Source organism: Eleutherodactylus coqui, chromosome 5, assembly GCF_035609145.1.
Source record: "Eleutherodactylus coqui strain aEleCoq1 chromosome 5, aEleCoq1.hap1, whole genome shotgun sequence".
NCBI classification, from domain to species: Eukaryota; Metazoa; Chordata; class Amphibia; order Anura; family Eleutherodactylidae; genus Eleutherodactylus; species Eleutherodactylus coqui.
Genome location: NC_089841.1, coordinates 246,381,456 through 246,404,565, shown reverse-complemented (window position 1 = coordinate 246,404,565; position 23,110 = coordinate 246,381,456). Strand labels below are relative to the sequence as shown.

The 23,110-nt window shown below is 50.4% G+C and overlaps 1 protein-coding gene across 1 annotated transcript; it reads left to right on the top strand.

The window, feature by feature from the left end:
- Positions 1–11,234: 11,234 nt before the first annotated feature.
- DNAJC25 (DnaJ heat shock protein family (Hsp40) member C25) lies at positions 11,235–22,070 on the top strand. Its single transcript, XM_066604427.1, has 4 exons — positions 11,235–11,624; positions 17,020–17,172; positions 18,727–19,197; positions 21,505–22,070. Exons 1-4 carry the CDS (start codon positions 11,289–11,291, stop codon positions 21,625–21,627), a joined length of 1,083 nt encoding a protein of 360 aa, XP_066460524.1. The 5' UTR covers positions 11,235–11,288; the 3' UTR covers positions 21,628–22,070.
- Positions 22,071–23,110: the final 1,040 nt, after the last annotated feature.

The following is a 23,110-nucleotide window of genomic DNA, read 5'->3' as shown; positions in this document are numbered from 1 at the left end:
TCCTTTTCTTCTCCTCTTGTGGAACTAAAGAGAAGAGGTCAGGGGAGGAGGAGACAAAGATCCTGGTTACACACACTGCCATCAGTGTGTGTATCCGCCCCACGGTGCTGCACAGTGATTACCCCGCCGATAATCACTATAATGGTGACCCGACGTCCCGAAAGCTGGACAAATGGCTGTCCTGCTGGGGTCCCGGCATTTGATTTCCTGGCACACAAGATTTCCTTAGATGTGTCACATTTGTTAAGAGGCGAACACCTCTTCGTATAATTGTCGCTTTACACTCCACTGCACTTTAGATGAAGACTCGCATACAAAACAGCAGTCCAAGTGAATATATACACTCATACCCCTTTTGCACATTGAACATGGCCACAAGGATTCATCCAGTTCACCACCTCCAGCCACTATGGTTCTGGTTGTGCGTGGGCAGTGAGAGTCTTCAGCCGTGAGCCTTAAGCCACTTCCACACGGGCTTTTTTTCTTGCGCAATTTTGTTGCAATGCGACAGTGCTACAAATCACATGTATGTAGAGACCATGCTTTCCTATGGGTTCGTCCACACGAGCGATATTTTGAAGTCTGCGACATTGCGAGACTGCAAAATCGCGGCATGCATTTAGCGATTTTTTTGTAGCCCCCCTGTTTCCCTATGGAACCTTCTTTTGTGTTGCATCGCACGATGCGGTACGATGCAACTTTGATAGTAGGAAATTCTACTGTCAAAGCCCTAAAACAAGCCCTGTGTGCTTCCCAAAAAAATTATACATCACCTATCTGGCGCTGTCATCTCCGGTGCTTGTCTCCCCTGAAGCCCCGGGACACTTTTCTGTAGACAGCAGGCAACCCTTCCTGGATTAGAGGATTAAAATCCTTGCCTCCAGGAAGTGCTGGCTGTGATTGGTTCTCGAGTGCCGCCGCTTAGCCAATCAGGGCCAGCGCTCAATGAACCAATCACAGCCATTCAATTTTTTTGGATGCACATAGGACTTATTTTTGGAGTAGGGCTGATATTTCAAGCACCCCCCCCCCCCCCCAAAAAAAAAACAAGGCAAAACAGCGCTGCAAAGTTGCGCACCTTTGTAGCAACACAAAATCGTGTTATTGGCGCAAGAAAATGCAGTGATTTCGCACAGAACACAGATGCGATATCGCTGCGATTTTCTCACATCCATATCATTGTCACCCGTGTGAAGCGGCTTGAGGCCGTATTTGTATAGCCAATAGCCAGTTTCACAAGAGACTTGGCTAGAACTTCATTCTATTCTATTCTACCTGACTTACAGTAAATAGTTTACTGTGTAGTGCATGTGTCAAACTCGACCATGGGCCAAATCCGGCCAGCCACATTATTTTATGTGGCCCATGAGGTCCAGACGGAGAAAGTCTCTTCTAGGTTGGAGAGTAGTGAGCTGTGCCAGAAAGACCTTTTCGCAAACCGTGGACTCATTTATCGGCCTGCCGCTGTGTACTGTGATCGTGGCTGCCATCTTGGTCCTACACTGCAATGTTGGGTGCACGAGGACTGAGCGCTGTAGCTGTTACAGCAACCCCCACATCCTTTGGTGTGCACTCCCCTGGCTGCTTCTCCCGCTGAGTCTATCCCACAGTACAATGTCGCTTTCCGGGCTCAAGCAGTAAGACGGCTTGTACATCCCAGCTGGTCCTCCCTACCATCCTGTGGAGAACAGTCTGTTCCAGCCTCTCTGTCCGTATCCTGTGTAGCGGTTTCTAGTACTGGATTAAAGCCTCAGGTGTAGTAGCCGAAGGTCTGGAGAGTTGTCAGAAGGAAAACCAGGGGTCGGTATCAGAAGGTCTCAGTAGCAGTACAAGTGGATGAGGCTAGTAGTGTATTCAGAAGGGAAGCCAGGGGTCTGTATCAGAAGGGCTCAGTAGAATTGCAGAGGAGCTAGAGCTTCATTAAGGCTTGGAGCACAATAATCACACGCTGGTGCAGTGACAGGGTCAGGCTTTTATAATGAACACAATCAGGAACAGAGGCAGGATCAGGAGGCACGGGCTAGATATCTTGAATCAAGGAACAAAGCTGAGAGTCATGCAGGGGAACTATCCACAGGCTGGATGGCTCAGTAGTGTGAGCTACCAACTGAAGCACAGGAAGTCCCGGGTTCGATTCCTGACAACCTCTCAGCCTGCTACAAAGATCAGAAAACACCTTGTGTTATACTGTTGTCTAACCTGTTAAGGGCTCTGCCCTAAGGAATTTTTGGGGAAACTTTCATAAGTTTCTGCTGACTCCCTTAATTTCCACTATATACGCAGCCAATAAGGCACATTAGCTTGTTATTACCCCCATAAAACTTAACCCTTTGCAATCCAATTTTGGATTCAGGGTTTCCTAGGGGTTTTCTCTTTCTGCTATTATACAATGGCGCCACCTGCTGGCTAGAGCCAGTACTGCGGTATGGGACATGCCGGAGAGGCCTCCGACAACAGAGCGGCCAGTAATTATACAGTAAGAATACCCTGCCGGACGTCTTCCGACATTGGAGCTGTACTGCTTTCAATTAGAATGTCTGAAGACGTCAGACAGTGGATTGGAAAGGGTTAACTTTTATTATACAACTTAAAACCATCTCAATTGTCTATTAAAATATGCCGTCTGTGTTTGCACTATACCCCTGATTCCTAAAGACTCCTGCGTAACCAGAGTTTACTAACTGGTATATATTTGTGTACATGCTCCCAACATTTAAAGTCAAATGTCTGTGTTGGGGAACTTGTGCCCCAATTTTTCTGGGCTAGAACCTTGCTGTGGTCCGTCTGCCTTACTCCCCACTCCCTTGTTTTAACTACATCCTTTAAAATACAGTTTTAAAATTTAAAGGCAGCCATAAGACTGATGCGGTCCTCCGTGAAGAGGAGTTTTATACCCCTGTTGTAGTGGACGAAATGAGCCAAGAACACAGGCTGTCTCTACCTCCATGTATCCAGGAATACAGCTATGTATCACATTTCTAGTTATTATCCCTATGAGGGACTACTATGATTGACAGCTTAGAAAGATCTGTTGCCTACAGGTTTCAGATTGCTTTATGCCAGTTCTGTTTCTTGTCTGCAGCTCTGAGATCAACATTCCCCGGAGGTTATATGCAGAGTGAATGTACCAAACCCTGTTCGCAGATCTTCACAGCCGATCTCACTCACTACAATCACAATGAAATGAAATCCACGTTAAAACCTGTCGCTTTCCTGCAGCAGAACGTGGATTTGAAGATCTGCGGTGCGACTATCTCCTGCGAGTGAGTTGGGTTAGAGCCTGGTCTGTTTAGACAGGTAGATGCATCGATGGCTCCTGCAATCTTTCACATAAACTGTTTAAGCTGAACAAGCCAACAATGATTGCATAAAATGAACGACCAACCAAATGCGAACGGGGCGCCTCCACACGGCCTTAGGGCGCCTCCACACGGCCGTAGGCATTTTTATGTGCCCCCGAAGGCACCTTAAAAACGTGTGAACGGGCGCACAAAATCTAACGCTTGTGCACCCTTTCAGATGGCACAGGCCTGGCGCATACATGCCGAGGCTGCAATGCCGTTGGGCCTCCCCTCCCTCCTCAGCTCACTTCCTCTCTCCTCCCGTCCGGCTGTGTGCAATGGGAGGAGGTTGAAACTGGGGCGAAGCTAAGCTCCCGCTCACCCCCCTTGTCCGCAGCCAGCATGGGGAGGGGCGGAGCATAGCTCTGCCCACGTCCCACCCCCTTCCATTGCAAACAGCCGGAGGGGGTGAGAGAAGATGGAGGGAGTTTAGCAATCACGCTGCTAAACTCCCTCCCACCTCCCTTCTCCGACCGCTGTGATTGGCTCCCATAGGAGCCCATGCAGCGGCCGAAGTATTCCGGCCCGAACAATAGTTCCAGGACTATCTTTGCGGCCCAGCATGAAAGCGTCGGGCACTTTCACGCCACGGGAATAGAATGGAATCCAATGCATCAGATTATAGCGTATATCAGACGGACGTGAAAATGGCGGCCGATATATGCTTGCGTGGAAAAGGCCGTAGACAGAACGATTATTGTTCCCTTTTGCTCATTGAACGACAATCGTTCTGTCTAAAGGCACCTTAAGTGCGGAGGAGGGTGGGGGCCCCAGGGGCCACCTAACCTTTGGATAGGTGATAACGCGTGTTCTGGTACAACCCCTTTATGCACATTTTCCTTCAGTCCTAACAAAGCTGGTGTTTTTTTAAGCAGTTTGTTGTGTTTAAACACAAATGAAGCATTATAGAGATAAAAACCATTTATTAGCAATATTATACACTTTATTATACACAGAAGTTACATTTTTTAAACAATCTTTAATCTAGCAAACTTTACCCACAATCTAATTTTTTTTTACTTTATTGGGCTTTTCCGGGCTCTTTCTATTAATGAACTATCCTCGGGCCAGGACACCAGCAGTTCATCATCAGGGGTCGGCTCGTTAGCGCCAAAACACAGTGAATGGAGTGGAAACAGGCAGTTCCAAGCATTGATAGCCCTCATTGATTTTACTAGGAGCGGCGCCTGCTATTACCAGCACCGACCACTATGCAGGGCTCAGCGCTATGTGCTTCCACTCTCTACACTGTGTTTTAGTGCCGACAGTAGGCACCTGAAGAGCTGATTGGCCGGGTCGCGAGCGGAGGACCGCATTCGATCGACTGATTTCCTATCCTGAGGAAACGTCATCAATACAGATAGTCTGGAAAACCTCTTCAAAGGAAAGCAGTCAGCTACTTTTAGTCCTACCAGCTAAGCTTATGGGCTGAAAGTAGGCGACCCGCTAAGTCCGGGGATGTAAGGGTTACAATCTCGTAATCAATAGTAGTTCCCGCAGCACCGTTTTCAATACCCAATCATGGGGAGGAAAATACTGCAACGCCGATCAGACAGGTGTACCAACCTTCCCAACACACAGCCAAGTTGCAAAGAGGATCCGCAGCAGACCAGGAGATGATAAAAGAATAGTCCTTTATTTCAGTCCCAGTACCACTGGTTGGTCTTTATCAAGCAGTGGTCGAAACGTCGCTGCCTGTACTTTCCATTTTATGGGACTGAAATAAAGGACTATTCTTTTATCATCTCCTGGTCTGCTGCGGATCCTCTTTGCAACTGGGATGTAAGGATTATACCTACTTTCTCTTCTCCGTTGTTCCCCCGCTGTCAGCGCATTGAGCGGTGTGCTAAGTAGACCCCTCATAAATTTAGAACGAGAGGACTACTTATCGTGCGCTGCAGCGGTCGGTTTGAGCGCCGACACCAGGAGAACAGCGGAGAAGGTAAGTATAACATTTACATCCCCGGACTCAGCGGTCAGGCACTTTGAGCCCTTAAGTCTGGCTCATTGGACTAAAGTGGCCAATAGAGTTTCTTCAAATGTGTTTTTCCCCAGCTAAAACTATTGAAGATGTGGGAGAGGTTCTCAGTAGCAGATCGTCGGGGTCCGCTGCTCAGAACCCCCTGCCAGGCAGCTGATGAGAACCGGCTACAGATGTCAGGAATGCTCCGTAGTGCAGCAACCCCTTCTGGTATCAGAACTCTACCGTTCACTTAGATGGGAGAGTGCTGCAATACCAAATCTGGCCACTGCACTATAGACAGCATGCCATAGTAGCTTCTCATCAAGTGAGCAGAGTGGCAGAACCCAATGACCTGCTACTTATTAACTATCCAAAGTCATTAATAGCCTTACCCATGACCCTCCACTAAGATTGCACCACGCACCCTCCTCGTGTCATCCACAGGGTACACCCCACTCTCACAAAAGTTGCCCCCCCCCCATGTATCCCTGTCCGCTCACACACAGGTTGCATCCCCCTTTCATATAATACTGCTGCATGAGTGTATAAGTGAGATACTCCCAATGGACCCCCTCGCTCACAAAAACTCAAAAACTATGATACAGACCGCCTAAACTAGCTATACAGTACATCGCTGAGACCCCCAAGTACCACAGAGACCCCCACACCAGTCATACAGTACATCGCTGGGACCCCCAAATACCACAGAGACCCCCACACCAGTAATACAGTACATCGCTAGGACCCCCAAATACCACAGAGACCCCCACACCAGTCATACAGTACATCGCTGAGACCCCCAAATACCACAGAGACCCCCACACCAGTCATACAGTACATCGCTGAGACCCCCAAATACCACAGAGACCCCCACACCAGTCATACAGTACATCGCTGAGACACCCAAATACCACAGAGACCCCCCACACCAGTCATACAGTACATCGCTGGGACTCCCAAATACCACAGAGACCCCCACACCAGTCATACGGTACATCACAGAGACACCCAAGTACCACAGAGACCCCTACACCAGTCATACAGTACATCCCCGAGACCCCCAAGTACCACGGAGACCCCCACATCAGTCATACAGTACATCCCTGAGACCCCCAAGTATCACAGAGACCCCCACACCAGTCATACAGTACATCCCCAAGACCCCCAAGTACCACAGAGACCCCCACATCAGTCATACAGTACATCCCCGAGACCCCCAAGTACCACAGAGACCCCCACATCAGTCATACAGTACATCCCTGAGACCCCCAAGTATCAGACACCCCGACACCAGTCATACAGTACATCGCTGAGACCCCCAAATACCAGAGAGACCCCCACACCAGTCACACGGTACATCACAGAGACACCCAAGTACCACAGAGACCCCCACACAAGTCATATAGTACATCGCTGAGACCCCCAAATACCAGAGACCCCCACACCAGTCATACAGTACATCGCTGAGACCCCCAAATACCACAGAGACCCCCACACCAGTCATACAGTACATCGCTGGGACCCCCAAATACCACAGAGATCCCCACACCAGTCATACAGTACATCGCTGAGACCCCCAAATACCGCAGAGACCCCCACACCAGTCATACAGTACATCGCTGGGACCCCCAAATACCACAGAAACCCCCACACCAGTCATACAGTACATCCCCGAGACCCCCAAATACCAGAGACCCCCACACCAGTCATACCGTACATCCCCGAGACCCCCAAATACCACAGAGACCCCCACACCAGTCATACAGTACATCGCTGAGACCCCCAAATACCACAGAGACCCCCACACCAGTCATACAGTACATCGCTGAGACCCCCACACCAGTCATACAGTACATCGCTGGGACCCCCACACCAGTCATACAGTACATCACTGAGACCCCCAAGTATCACAGAGACCCCCACACCAGTCATACAGTACATCACTGAGACCCCCAAGTATCACAGAGACCCCCACACCAGTCATACAGTACATCCCTGAGACCTCCACACCAGTCATACAGTACATCCCCAAGACCCCCAAATACCAGAGAGACCCCCACACCAGTCAAACAGTACATCCCTGAGACCCCCAAATACCAGAGACCCCCACACCAGTCATACAGTACATCCCTGAGACCCCCAAATACCAGAGACCCCCACACCAGTCATACAGTACATCGCTGAGACCCCCAAATACCACAGAGACCCCCACACCAGTCATACAGTACATCACTGAGACCCCCAAGTATCACAGAGACCCCCACACCAGTCATACAGTACATCCCCGAGACGCCCAAATACCAGAGAGACTCCCACACCGTTCATACAGTACATCCCCGAGACCCCCAAATACCAGAGAGACCCCCACATCAGTCATACAGTACATCCCTGAGACCCCCAAGTATCAGAGACCCCCACACCAGTCATACAGTACATCGCTGAGACCCCCAAATACCAGAGAGACCCCCACACCAGTCATACGGTACATCACAGAGACACCCAAGTACCACAGAGACCCCCACACAAGTCATACAGTACATCGCTGAGACCCCCAAATACCAGAGAGACCCCCACACCAGTCATACAGTACATCCCCGAGACCCCCAAATACCACAGAGACCCCCACACCAGTCATACAGTACATCGCTGAGACCCCCAAATACCACAGAGACCCCCACACCAGTCATACAGTACATCGCTGAGACCCCCAAATACCAGAGACCCCCACACCAGTCATACAGTACATCGCTGAGACCCCCAAATACCACAGAGACCCCCACACCAGTCATACAGTACATCGCTGAGACCCCCAAATACCAGAGACCCCCACACCAGTCATAAAGTACATCCCTGAGACCCCCAAGTACCACAGAGACCCCCACATCAGTCGTACAGTACATCCCTGAGACCCCCAAGTATCACAGAGACCCCCACACCAGTCATACAGTATATCCCTGAGACCCCCACACCAGTCATACAGTACATCCCCAAGACCCCCAAATACCACAGAGACCCCCCACACCAGTCATACAGTACATCGCTGGGACTCCCAAATACCACAGAGACCCCCACACCAGTCATACGGTACATCACAGAGACACCCAAGTACCACAGAGACCCCTACACCAGTCATACAGTACATCCCCGAGACCCCCAAGTACCACGGAGACCCCCACATCAGTCATACAGTACATCCCTGAGACCCCCAAGTATCACAGAGACCCCCACACCAGTCATACAGTACATCCCCAAGACCCCCAAGTACCACAGAGACCCCCACATCAGTCATACAGTACATCCCCGAGACCCCCAAGTACCACAGAGACCCCCACATCAGTCATACAGTACATCCCTGAGACCCCCAAGTATCAGACACCCCGACACCAGTCATACAGTACATCGCTGAGACCCCCAAATACCAGAGAGACCCCCACACCAGTCACACGGTACATCACAGAGACACCCAAGTACCACAGAGACCCCCACACAAGTCATATAGTACATCGCTGAGACCCCCAAATACCACAGAGACCCCCACACCAGTCATACAGTACATCGCTAAGACCCCCAAATACCACAGAGACCCCCACACCAGTCATACAGTACATCGCTGGGACCCCCAAATACCACAGAGATCCCCACACCAGTCATACAGTACATCGCTGAGACCCCCAAATACCGCAGAGACCCCCACACCAGTCATACAGTACATCGCTGGGACCCCCAAATACCACAGAAACCCCCACACCAGTCATACAGTACATCCCCGAGACCCCCAAATACCAGAGACCCCCACACCAGTCATACCGTACATCCCCGAGACCCCCAAATACCACAGAGACCCCCACACCAGTCATACAGTACATCGCTGAGACCCCCAAATACCACAGAGACCCCCACACCAGTCATACAGTACATCGCTGAGACCCCCACACCAGTCATACAGTACATCGCTGAGACCCCCACACCAGTCATACAGTACATCACTGAGACCCCCAAGTATCACAGAGACCCCCACACCAGTCATACAGTACATCACTGAGACCCCCAAGTATCACAGAGACCCCCACACCAGTCATACAGTACATCCCTGAGACCTCCACACCAGTCATACAGTACATCCCCAAGACCCCCAAATACCAGAGAGACCCCCACACCAGTCAAACAGTACATCCCTGAGACCCCCAAATACCAGAGACCCCCACACCAGTCATACAGTACATCCCTGAGACCCCCAAATACCAGAGACCCCCACACCAGTCATACAGTACATCGCTGAGACCCCCAAATACCAGAGACCCCCACACCAGTCATACAGTACATCACTGAGACCCCCAAGTATCACAGAGACCCCCACACCAGTCATACAGTACATCCCCGAGACGCCCAAATACCAGAGAGACTCCCACACCGTTCATACAGTACATCCCCGAGACCCCCAAATACCAGAGACCCCCACATCAGTCATACAGTACATCCCTGAGACCCCCAAGTATCAGAGACCCCCACACCAGTCATACAGTACATCGCTGAGACCCCCAAATACCAGAGAGACCCCCACACCAGTCATACGGTACATCACAGAGACACCCAAGTACCACAGAGACCCCCACACAAGTCATACAGTACATCGCTGAGACCCCCAAATACCAGAGAGACCCCCACACCAGTCATACAGTACATCCCCGAGACCCCCAAATACCACAGAGACCCCCACACCAGTCATACAGTACATCGCTGAGACCCCCAAATACCACAGAGACCCCCACACCAGTCATACAGTACATCGCTGAGACCCCCAAATACCAGAGACCCCCACACCAGTCATACAGTACATCGCTGAGACCCCCAAATACCACAGAGACCCCCACACCAGTCATACAGTACATCGCTGAGACCCCCAAATACCAGAGACCCCCACACCAGTCATAAAATACATCCCTGAGACCCCCAAGTACCACAGAGACCCCCACATCAGTCGTACAGTACATCCCTGAGACCCCCAAGTATCACAGAGACCCCCACACCAGTCATACAGTATATCCCTGAGACCCCCACACCAGTCATACAGTACATCCCCAAGACCCCCAAATACCAGAGACCCCCACACCAGTCATACAGTACATCGCTGGGACCCCCAAATACCAATGAGACCCCCACACCAGTCATACAGTACATCGCTGAGACCCCCAAATACCAGAGACCCCCACACCAGTCATACAGTACATCGCTGAGACCCCCACACCAGTCATACAGTACATCGCTGAGACCCCCAAATACCACAGAGACCCCCACACCAGTCATACAGTACATCGCTGAGACCCCCAAATACCAGAGACCCCCACACCAGTCATAAAGTACATCGCTGAGACCCCCACACCAGTCATACAGTACATCGCTGAGACCCCCAAGTACCACAGAGACCCCCACATCAGTCGTACAGTACATCCCTGAGACCCCCAAGTATCACAGAGACCCCCACACCAGTCATACAGTATATCCCTGAGACCCCCACACCAGTCATACAGTACATCCCCAAGACCCCCAAATACCAGAGACCCCCACACCAGTCATACAGTACATCGCTGGGACCCCCAAATACCAATGAGACCCCCACACCAGTCATACAGTACATCCCTGAGACCCCCAAATACCACAGAGACCCACACACCAGTCATACAGTACATCACTGAGACCCCCAAGTATCACAGAGACCCCCACACCAGTCATGCAGTACATCCCTGAGACCCCCAAATACCACAGAGACCCCCACACCAGTCATACAGTACATCGCTGAGACCCCCAAATACCACAGAGACCCCCACACCAGTCATACAGTACATGCAGCTCCCCACAACTCCTCTAGAGGCCGCCTCTGCTGGGCTCACGTGACCATAGAATGTCACCTGACCCTCTGACGTCAGGCCTCCTTTCACCCACTCCACTCTAGCCTGTTCCCACGTTTGCAGCTGGCGGCTGCTGACATGGCGGTCCCGGGGAAGGCGGAGGGGGAAGCGGCTGCCCGCGGTGGCCCTCTCCTCCTTCCCGGGTCCTCCATGTCTCTCCGGTGGTCCTTGCTGTTGCTGAGCCTGGCGTGTCTGGCCGGGCGGTGTGCGGCGCTGACCGAGGGGCTGTACTGCGGGCGGCAGGTGTGCTACGACGTGCTGGGGGTCAGCAGGGAGGCCGGCAAGGCGGACATCGCCCGGGCCTACCGGCAGCTGGCCAGGAAGTACCACCCGGACCGGTACCGCACGTCCGAGGACCGGGAGAGCGCGCACAAGAACTTCCTGCTGGTGGCCACGGCGTACGAGACCCTGAAGGTACCGGCGGGGGGAGGATGTAGCAGAGCGGAGTGTGCGGGGCCGCAGAGCGGGGTGGGGATGGAGCAGAGCTGAATGTGCAGGAGAGCTCAGTTTGTCACTTGGTCCATCCACTTAAGTAGTGAATCCATGGTGATGGGTCCAGCGGTGGTCCGAGGGGGTCTTCGCCCGGCGCCCCCATACTTTGCAGTGCTGGGATCTGTAGTCCGCTTGTTACCCCGGTTGGGTACTGACTGTGATATTAGGACGCATCGGTTTAGTAAATGGCCCCCATATTTACCCATCTGCTGCCCGCACTTCGCTCCTGACGTGATGTGGGTCACATTCGCGGGCGGTACATGTGTCAGACGTGTTGGGATTCCCTCGCTGTCCCGCAGGTTCCCCAGTGCCGGAGTGTGCTGGCAGCTTCTCATTGGTCGGTGACAGGACTGTCCAGCCTCGTCATCCCTGAGCGGCACACGTATGTCCTGTGCTGACATGTCACCCTGCACCTCGCATTTAGGGCTCATTCACACGAGTGTCGTGTTTCGTTTGATCGCGTGATACGACGTGGCGTATCTTGGGTGCCTTTATGCCTGAGCCTATGGATATTGATGGGCGTGCGTAAATGTGCGCACCGTAGGCAGAACACCCGCGTCTTCGCTCAGTCAGTGTGATTGGGTGGTTTGTGTGCGCACAGTTATGTGTCGGCGTGGGGAAATCGCCTTCTGGTCGTGCAGACATGTGGCGTATTTGTGCGGCCAAAATGCACCGCGTGACCGCGCCATTGTGTAGAATCAGCGCCGCGCTTTACAGAAAGCCACATGGTGACATGTAGGATTACGTCACTATAAGGCTGGGTCCCACGGGACGGAAATCCACAGCGGGACCGCACGGAAGGCCGCTTCAAAACCTGCGCCATTTCAACGGTTTCAAGTGGCTTTTCCGTCTGTATTCCGCTGCGGCCATCTCTCCCCATAGAGAGCCGCAGCGGAAATGGAGACGCAACCAACATGTCGCAGATTTGAATTCTGCGCCGCATGTCTGTTTCCGCGCGGCTCGTCCACTTTGCTGCTCCATCTCGGGTTTAAAAACGCACGCAAAAGCTCCGTGGCGATGTCGCCCTGTGTGATCGCAGCCTGAGGGTGCGACGTCCGTCCGAGTGACTGTAAGGTGTGATTCGGGATGCGAGCGCGATGTGCGCACTTTTTACTTTTCTTTTTAGGAAGAATGCAGCCGTTGCAATAATTGCGTCTACGGGTTTCCGACTTTCACGAATGCAAAAAACTGCAAGTGCTTCTAATACTCTTCAGTGGTAAAAATCACACCGTACCGCGAGGGCAAGCGTAACGTGATTTATTCTTTAAGATCCCGTAGGAAATAATGGGCAAATCGAATCGACCCAAAGTAGGACGTGCGACATTCCGTAAATCGCTGTTGTGAATAATTACATTAAAATCAGTGTGTTATTAATCGCACGCGTTCTGTCTGTACCGCTGTCAGGCGACTCACGTGCAGAACTGACCAATTATAATTGTAGTAATAACGGCCCCTGTACTAATAATACTCTTTATTTGTATAGCGCCAACATATTCCGCAGCGCTTACATAGACGGGGGATACAGAAGGACAAAAGTACAAACATTACAGAACCACGGTTACATAGTAATCCAGGGGTGTCAAACTCATTTTCACCAGGGGCCACATCAGGTTTTTGGTGAACTTCAAAGGGCCGATTATAAGACAGTACAGTAAGGGCCTGTTCACACAAGTGTATTTGCGTACATAATATGCAGAGAACAGAAGCCATTGATGTCAATGATTTCATTCACATGATGTATATTGTCACACAGCAGGACCTATATTGTTTCAAACTACGCACCCCGATAGGCCATTGAAGTGAATGGGCCGCGCAAATACATGGTGAATGCGCAGGAAACCTGTGTATTCAATGCATATTTGCGCACCATCTCAGGGGCCCATCTGCGTTCTTTTCTGCGTGCCCAAATACGCAGGCATAAGCGATTTTCGATTGCGCAAATACGTAGCGTATTTGTGCGACCGAAATGCAATTACGCCCGTGTGAACGAGCCCTAATAGTGACCCCCATAGTGGTCGCAGTAGTAATAGTGACTCTGATAGTGGCCCCAGTAAAAATATTGACCCCCACAGTAGACCAGTTAGTAATAGCGATCCCCACAGTGGCCCCAGTAGTAATAGCGACCCCTACAGTAATATTACTCCCTCCCAGCAGCAATATTACCCACTCCCAGCAACAATATTAACCCCCCCACACAGCAACATTAACCCCCACCAGCAATATTAACCCCTCCCCCCTGCACCAATATTAACCCCCTCCCAGCAACAGTATTAACCCCCACCCACCCAGCAGCAATATTAACACCCCCCCCCCCCCTCCTCCCCTTCCCAACCCGGCAGCAATATTAACCCCCTGCCAGCAACAATATTAACCCCCTCCCAGCAGCAATATTAACCCCCACCAGCAATATTACCACACCACCCGACCCCCGCAGCAATATTAACCCCCTGCCAGCAACAATATTCACCCCCACCAGCAATATTACCACCCCACCCGACCCCCGCAGCAATATTAACCCCCTGCCAGCAACAATTTAACCCCCACCCCCACCCCCCAACACACCAGCAATATTAACTCCCTCAGCCCCGGCAGCAATCAGCATTATTAACCTTCTCCCAGCAACAACAATATTAACCCTCACCCCCCAGCAGCAATATTAACTTCCCCCTTCCCCAGCCATGTGCTTACCTCCACGATCCGAGGAGGAACGGTGCTGAGCCCGGGTGGCATATGAACTTTTCCCACAAGACTTCTGCACTATTGAGCAATTCCAGCAACCTGATTGGTTGTTTGGGGAATCAGCCAACCCAGACAACCAATCAGGTTGCTGGAATTGCTGACTAGTGCAGAAGTCTTGTGGAAAAAGTTCCTATGCGTCCGGGTGTGCACTGACATCAGTGAGCAGCACGGCACGCTTCCTCCCTGAGTTCTCTCCTGCGGAACTGAAGAGCAGGGGACTCAGGGGAGAAGGGACCAGCGCTGTCAGTGTGATTACCAGCGGGGAGCTGCGGCACCCCAGCTGGTAATCACTACAGTGGTGAGCGGCCGTCGGCACGCCGCGGGCCACATAACACAAGGCAGCGGGCCGGATTCGGCCCGCGGGCCTTGTGTTTGACACATGTGTAGTAATCAGTTGATGGAAACAATAGGGGTGCGGGTCCTGCTCCAACGAGCTTACATACTACAAGTAATGGGGGGATACAGAAGGTAAAGGGGCTGGAGATGTGCACGGTATGGCGAGGTGGAGAGTGAGGGGTGATATACACATAGACAATGGTCAGACATTTAGCCATGTGACGGCAGAAACAGTATGACTGCAGGAGCGGTTTATGATGGCTAGCAGGGATTGCAGTCAGTAGGTCAGGGAGCATGTTATCAGGCGGAGTACAGAGAGGTTTGTTTAGGGAATGCGGTATGCCTCCCTGAAGAGGTGCGTTTTTAGAGCACGCCTGAAGTTCTGCGAGTCCTGGATTGCTCGGGTAGCCTTTGGTAGTGCGTTCCAGAGGACCGGTGCTGCTCTGGAGAAGTCTTGGAGGCGGGAATGAGAAGTTCGAATGAAAGGGGCGCTCAGTCTGGTTTTGTTAGCAGAGCGGGGGCTGGGTGATGGATTGAGATGAGGGAGGCGATATAGGGTGGTGCTGCACTGTGGAGGGCTTTATATATGAAGGTAGTGAGTTTGAATTGAATTTTGTATTAGATGGGCAGCCAGTGCAGTGACTGGCACAGGGCAGAGGCGTCCGAGTAGCGGCTGGACAGGAGGATGAGCCTGGCTGCCGCATTCAGGATGGATTGGAGAGGGTAGAGTCTGGAGCAGGGGAGGCCGATCAGCAACGAGTTACAATAATCGAGTCGGGAGTGGATGAGGGCAATAGTAAGCGTTTTTGGGCGTGTCCACAGTGAGAAAAGAGCGGATTCTGTACTACCTTGTTTCCTGAAAAATAAGACCTGCCCTGATGGTTTTTTTTTTTAGGATTTTCAGGGAGGCTTGAAATATAAGCCCCATACTGAAAATAAGCCCTAGCTGTGTTGTATTTAAAAAAAAAAAAAAATTACCTAGCTCGCTTGGCCCAGGTTTCTCCCGCTGCTCTCCGAAGCTCCATCGTGCTTTCAGCAGTCCTCGGCCGCCCGCAAAAGATCGCTTCCTGGTTACGGGATTTATAAATCCCATCTCCAGGAAGCAATGGCTCTGATTGGCTGAGCAGCACTCCAGAACCGATCAATGCAGTGCTTGATGAACAATGCAATGGCTGTGATTGGTTCATTGAGCAATGCATTGTTTGGCTGATTAGCGGTCGAAGAACCAATCACAGCCATCTCGTTGTGGAGGCAGGCTTTATGAATTAGCCAATCAATGCTGCGGCTCAGCCATTTTATGAATCCCGCCTCCACAACACGATGGCTGTGATTGGTTCTTTGACCGCTGCTCAGCCAAACAATGTAGTGCTCAATGAACCAATCACAGCCATTGCATTGTGGAGGCGGGATTTATGAATCCTGTAACCAGCAAGTGATCTTCTGTGGGTGACAGAGGACTGCATGAAGCACTTCGGAGCTCCGGAGGGACCTGGACCAAGCCTGCTAGGTAAGTAACATAAGACCCTGTGCCTCTTTTGGGGCAAAAATTAATGACAGGGTCTTATTTTCGGGGAAACACAGTAATAGTGACCCCAGCGTCAATAAGTGCCGATGAGAACACCGATCCACGCTCTTAACCCCTTACATACATTGATTGATGTGCATCGAAGGGTTCACTGAGGGAACAGGGACATAGAAAAAAAAACATTAAAAAAGTGTCTCAATGCTTATTTTGTTCATTTTGGCAATCAAAAAAACACAGGACTGGTCAAAAACGCCGTATTTACCCTAAAATGGCACCACAGTTTCGGTGGTATCGTAATCGTAGCACAGAAAATGTATTGTGATTTATGCGGCATGACTGATTGGTCAGGCCGGTGTGACGTCCGCGCAGGACCTGCCGGCTGGAGGCTCCATCACAGGTGAGGCTGCAAATACCGCATGCATGCAGCGCTTCTGTCTAAAAGCTGGTCGGAAAGCCGGCGGACCCCATTATAGTCAGTGGGGTCCGTCTGGCGCTGTTCACTTCTGTCCAAGGACGGATCCGTTCGGCCGTGGGGTTTTTCCCCTTTATTGCTCCATGAGCGTAGCGGAAAAAATGCAATCTCCACAAGGTGTGAAGCCGCCCGGACTTGTGGTGGCAGCTACATACACCGATCCTCTAGTGAAGACCCCCGCTCCTGTTCTGTGTTGTCCCACAAGGGACTGGTAAATCCTATAATTATCTTGTTCCCCCCACTAGGATGAAGAGACGCGGAAGGACTATGACTACATGCTGGACCACCCCGAGGAGTACTACCGCCACTACTATCATTACTACAGCAGGAGGCTGGCGCCAAAGGTGGATGTGAGGATCGTCATCCTCGTTACAGTCTGCGTCATCTCGCTCTTCCAGGTAACTAGTAACGGAACCAACTACTAACGGAACCGCCTCGGACTGTCAAAATAACAATTTGCTGGATTGTTCGAATTTGAACAATAATTGCTCAGTGTAAACGCAGCCAACGATTGGCCGATGAGCGGTGACTTGCTTATCTTCAGTTCATGCAGCATAAAAACCATTGTAGACTCATTCTCTAATGGTCGGGTTTAAATACTGTCCGTTCAGTCATTTGCAGATCCTGTAAAGAAAATACGATCTTTGTGTCTAAACTGACCGCCTGAGCGAATGAGCAAACGGTGACGTCAAAAACCCATCGCTTCAGGGAAGTAGTGATCCTCCGGCGCGGCCAAAAGGATCGTCACGTTTTCCATGGCCAGGCACCTTGCATGCACCTTGCTCAGTGTGAGATGTTTTTTTTCGTCCCTATTGAAAACAGTGGGCGCGTGTCGTGTGTTTTTTTTTTTTTTTGTTTTTTTTTTCTTCCAAGCACCACGATGCGGGAAAAAACCGTTTGTGTTTGTGACCCCATTCAAAAGAATGAAATGCACAAATCTCTTGCAACTTCCTCGGCCGTGTGAAAGCAGCCTAATAGGAAAATGCTCTTTGTTGCCATTTTCGGAGTCCCATAACTCTTCCTTTTCCAGCCCATGCTGCCCTGTGAGGCGCATTTCTCTGTGGGGTGAGCTGTAGTTTTTATTGCTCCCATTTTTGGCTAGATGTGACTTTTTAATCCCTTTTCATTCAGTCTTTATTTGGAGACGGGTGAATATAGAAATGCGATTGTGGCACTTGAAATTTTTTTTTTTTTATTAGCGTTCCGCGTGTGATATAGATGCAATACTTAAAATAGTTTGTACTTTTTAGGACGCGGCGATTCCAAATGCATTTTTTTAAAAACTTCTTTTGATAAATTTGAGGGGAATCTGATAAAATGCTTTTTTTTCTTTTAATTACAAATTTTATTTGACTTTTTTTCTAGTGCTTTCAGGATTGATCACTTCTACAGTACACTGCAGCATTTTAGTATTGCAGTATATTGTATTTTTCACTTTCCTATTTTAAGCCACAATTGGAGCTTAATGTGGTTAAATACATGGCTGAGCGAGGAGTCTGTACAAGGCCCAGGGCTACTGTGGCTACCATCAGCACCCCGAAATTGCATCACAGGGGCACCGGATGGTGCGTCAGAGAGGGGTTACCCCGCCTCTGTCTGGCAGTTTACATTCCATGATCAGCATTGACCGTGCATGTAAGTGTCAAACAGCCGCGATTGTTGCCATCTCATGACTGTTTGCTGTGGGTATCCGCTGCTTCACTCTCCCCTGTGACGTTGTGCCTATTGGCTGCAGCAGCCTATTGATGGAGCGTCACAGGCTTACTGCAGCCTGTAAACACAGACCCGGCACGGAGGTCCAAGCTGCGTTACAGGGGATGTGAGAACCCGGCAGAGGCAAGTATAAGCTTTCTTCTTTAGTTTTAGCATGGGGAACATGCTTAAAAAAGTTCTTGGCCAGCCCCTTTAACTTAGTTTTACCTTTTCGCATAACTGAGCAGCACTTTCTTCAGTTTTACAGCTGGAGGAGCAGCTATAATGAAGCCATTAAATACTTATCCACTGTGCCAAAATATCGGATCCAGGCCACTGAAATCGCAAAGCAGCAAGGCCTACTGAATCGTGGGAAGGAGAGGGGGAAGAACAAAAGATCGAAGGAAGAACTGAAGGAGGAAGACGAAGAGATAATTAGGGACATTATCAAGAACAAGATAGACATTAAAGGGGGGTATCAGAAGCCCCAAATCTTCGACATCCTGCTGTTCCAGATAGTCTTGTTCCCCTACTACTTCATCCAGTATGTGAGCTGGTATGCCCGCTGGGTCTACACCTTCAGCATCAAGCGGGAGGAGTACGGCGAGACGGAGAAGCTCTACCTCATCCGTAAATACATGAAGATGTCTCAGTCCCAGTTTGACAGTTTAGAAGATGAAAGGAAGAAGATGTTTCTTGAGGAAGAGCTGTGGATCCGCGAGAATTATGAGGTAAGTGCCACCTTCGCTTCAGCTTCTTTAGGCTGGCGCTATTTTTGTGTGTCCTGAAAGCAACTTCAGCTGCAAATCGCTGATATGTAGCGGCTGCAATAATGCTCAGGAAGTCAGAAAACGCTTCCCGTTCCACCGGCGAGTGATGGAACTCTATGTAATTCCATGTACATTGTCACCCTCCTGCAACTTTGTAAGAACATGACTTCCATTCCTTGTATTACATTTTTGTTAAGCCCTTCCATTGCCAGGACATATCTAATACTTCGTGCCTTATAATGCAGGGTGGCATTTTTTTACAATGTGCCCGCCCCCATGAAATATGTGGCTATTAGCCCCTTAGGCCTCATGTCCATGGGGAAAATCGGGCCCGCTACGGATTCTCCATGGAGAATCCGCAGCGGGTCCCTCCTGCCCCGCGGACATGAGGGCTTAAAATAAGAGTAAACTTACCCTCAGCCGACCGTACAGGTCTTCTCTTCTTCGCGGCCGGATCTTCTTTCTTCGGCCCGGCGGATGTGCTCGGCATGCTGGCTGCGTGCCAGGCGCACCCGCCGGGCACATCTGCCGGGCCGAAGAAAGAAAATCCTGCTGTGAAGGAAGGAAGATCTGCATCGCCCGGAGCAGGTGAGTTTAATTCAGGCTTGGGTCTTCTGCGGATCCGGACGGCTTCCATAGGCTTCAATAGAAGCCTGCGGGAGCCGTCCCCGCGGGAGACCCGCACGAAAATGGAGCATGGTCCTTTTTTTTTTTCCATGCTCCAGGATTTTTTTAATTCACCTTTATTGACCATCCGCGAGTATTTATCTACCTGTGGGTGGTTAATGCATCCCTATGGGGTGCGGATCTGCGTGCGGGTGATCCGCTGCAGATTTAAAATCTTCTTTTTCCCCGTGGACATGAGGCCTTAATGCGCCATGATGTACAGTGACGTCATGGAGGTTTGGGTGTTGAAACCCACTCTATACATCGCAGGTGCCCGCTGTTTCTTGCAGCTGACAGATACGATCAGCACGCACACTGATCTCTGCTTTTAACACTTTAAGTGCCGCTGTAAATTCTGACAGGAACATTTAAAGGTCCCAAACGTCCCTCCGCGACGAATTTGCAGTGTGCTTGTTCGACTTCTATGACAGCCGGGGGCCTTCTGAGAGCCCCCCAGAGCTGTCATTGCAGATTGCCTATCAAGCCTTGTCTGTGACTTGATAGAATGCCTGTTGGATCGCGGTATAATGTAATACTATGGTATTACATCATACTGCAGGAGCGAGCAAAGCATCGTTAATTCATGGTCCCTATAGGGACTTAAAAATAACTTTTTTTAAACTGTGTTTTGCGTTAATTATTAAAAAAAAAAAACAAAAAAAAAACACTTCAAGAATTCTCGCAGCGGGATGCGGCCAGCGGCTCAGCTCCTCCCGGCGTCTTGTCTTTGCTCTGCTATGTGCCAACTGGGGCAGAGTCAGCGCGTCAGCGGTGACAGTTCTGTGCGGGCCCCTCTGCGAGGCTCGCACAAATATACCGCGTTTAGCACAGCTTTTTCAGCGCTGTACAATGCTCCCATTCATTTCAGTGGGGCTGCTCACACAAAGCATTGACAGCGTTGCATGTTCTGTTTTGGGCCGTTTTCAGCCCTGCGTTACTCATTGAAATGAATGGGCACAACTTGGTTGCGCACTTTTGGCAGCGCTTAACGCCCTAGCTACACTGCTCACTCGATACTCACCTTGCAGGTGATGTTGCTGTTCCTGCCGACGCTCTCGGGACTTGTCAGCCGGCAGGGGAACTTACGCTGGTAACAGAGATTCTAAATCCCCGCTGAGCCAATCAGAGCCAGTGCTGGATGCGTCCAATCAGCCGTTCAATGAATGAATGGCTGTGATTGGACACATCCAACGCTGGCTCTGATTGGCTGACTGACAGTCGGCTGAGTCGATCACAGGGATCTGCTGGTTTCACAAGGTCCCGACAGAGTTTGTTGGGGATAGCAGTTTCACCTGCTAGGTGAGCATTGCGATAGATAGAATTTATCAGCAGCTGAAAACGCCGGCATAAATCTTGGCAGCGCTGCTGAAACCAGGCGGAATCGGCAGTAAACGCAGCGTTTTTGCAAACACCTATGTGAGGGAGGCCTAAGGCTAATACTCACATGAAATTAGGGCTGATAGCGCCCCCCGGTTGCTGCAGGAATTCCACATTCGAGAGAATAGTGGAGAATTATTGGTGATGCCCTCGTGTATATAACCGGTGTACCCCGAGATCCTTCAATACACTAATTTATAGGGCTCTGTATGTTATTTTCCATAGACGTACAAAAAAGAGCAAGAGGAAGAAATGAAGAAAAAGATGGCTTCAGACCCTCGATGGAAAAGATATAGGCGGTGGATGAAGAACGAGGGCCCGGGCAGACTCACCTTTGTGGATGACTGACGGCTTGTTGCTCCTCCAGATATTATTTTCATAAAATAAAATATAGGAATTTATCTGTTTGCAACATCCGGGTTGTAAATGTATGACCCACATCTTGGCCTTGTTGTTGGTGCCCATGGGCACGGATAGGGCGACTGCTCACCTCCACCAGACGGCTTCTCCTTTTATAAATATATCCGACAAGAAATGTATTTTAATCACAGGAAGACTAACTTCATCGTCTCGAGGCGACCGCCCGCCGTACCGTTCATGGTGTACCTGCACTGCGGCAGGGATGGTACCTTACTGGCATACACATACCCAGAAGTAGTCCATGATTTGTCCCGGTGCTTTATCTTATGGAGCCGCTGTCATTAAGGGCCTGGCCGAAGGAGTGGACCAAAAATAAACATATTAACAATTTTTAACACATTTTGCATTAAAATTCGGCTACTTCTGTTTTACTGGGCTATGTGACTATTTATTTACCCCACCTGCCCCTACTCTACTCGTTCTAACTTCTATTAATTGCATTAAGTACATAATACCTAATTAAAAGCTATACATGTCTGTGTCACCCTTTCCACCACGGTGCTACGTATCCAGTGTCTTAGGTTCTGGTGTACTCCTTGTAGGCTGAAGTGAATGAGACTCGCTGGGGAGCCTGAGCTGCTCTGCTATTGATGACCTATCCTGAGGGTAGGTCATCATTAGTCAACTATGGGACAACTTCATAATTTCCACAGAAGTGAATTTCAATTCACGGTAAATGAGACGTTTACCGTTTTGTACGTTGCACTTTCTGCCATAATCGGTCACTTCATGGGGAGGTATGGAAACTGTGTAGAACAGTCTACAGGGCTACTTCTGGGAAAGCAGGGTCGGGGAGAAGTTTTCTAGAGAGGTGGGGCCTGGGACTAGCCAAAACATTTCTGGGATCGGAGTGCATCTATTAGCATCAAAGCCCAATCAGCTATAAACTTCATGTAGGTGAATTGTATGAATGGTATTGGGTCAGTTTCCTGAGACACAGTAGATCATTTGTGAGGCATGTAAATGATCACCGGTGAGAGACCATCCAGCTGGACAGGAAACGGGAACCTCCCGAATCACATTGAAGGCAGAAACCCCTTCCATATCCTCAGTTGCTGGCCGAGCGGTGGGTTGTTCTCTCTTGGCTTTTCCCAGCTCCCTGGATGGGCTATGGGTGCCATAGGACCTTTGACATATAAAAGACCTACTGGGTGAAAGTTCCTGGTTCAGTCTCCGCATCAAGCCATTGAAACCTTTGGCTCTCCTCTGTGTTGGATACAGGGCCCCCTTACCTTCAGGGGCCAGTAAGTTCCTTGATGCAGTAGGCTCTATGGAGTCCCTGCAATGCTGAAGTAGGGGTGGGGTGGGGTGGGGGGTGTCTGCTCCATGCTGCTTGGTTGGGGTCCTGGTACTGCTGGGCTACACTTCCTTTCTGCAAGCTGTTCTTTCCCTCTGTGGCTCTGATGTGATG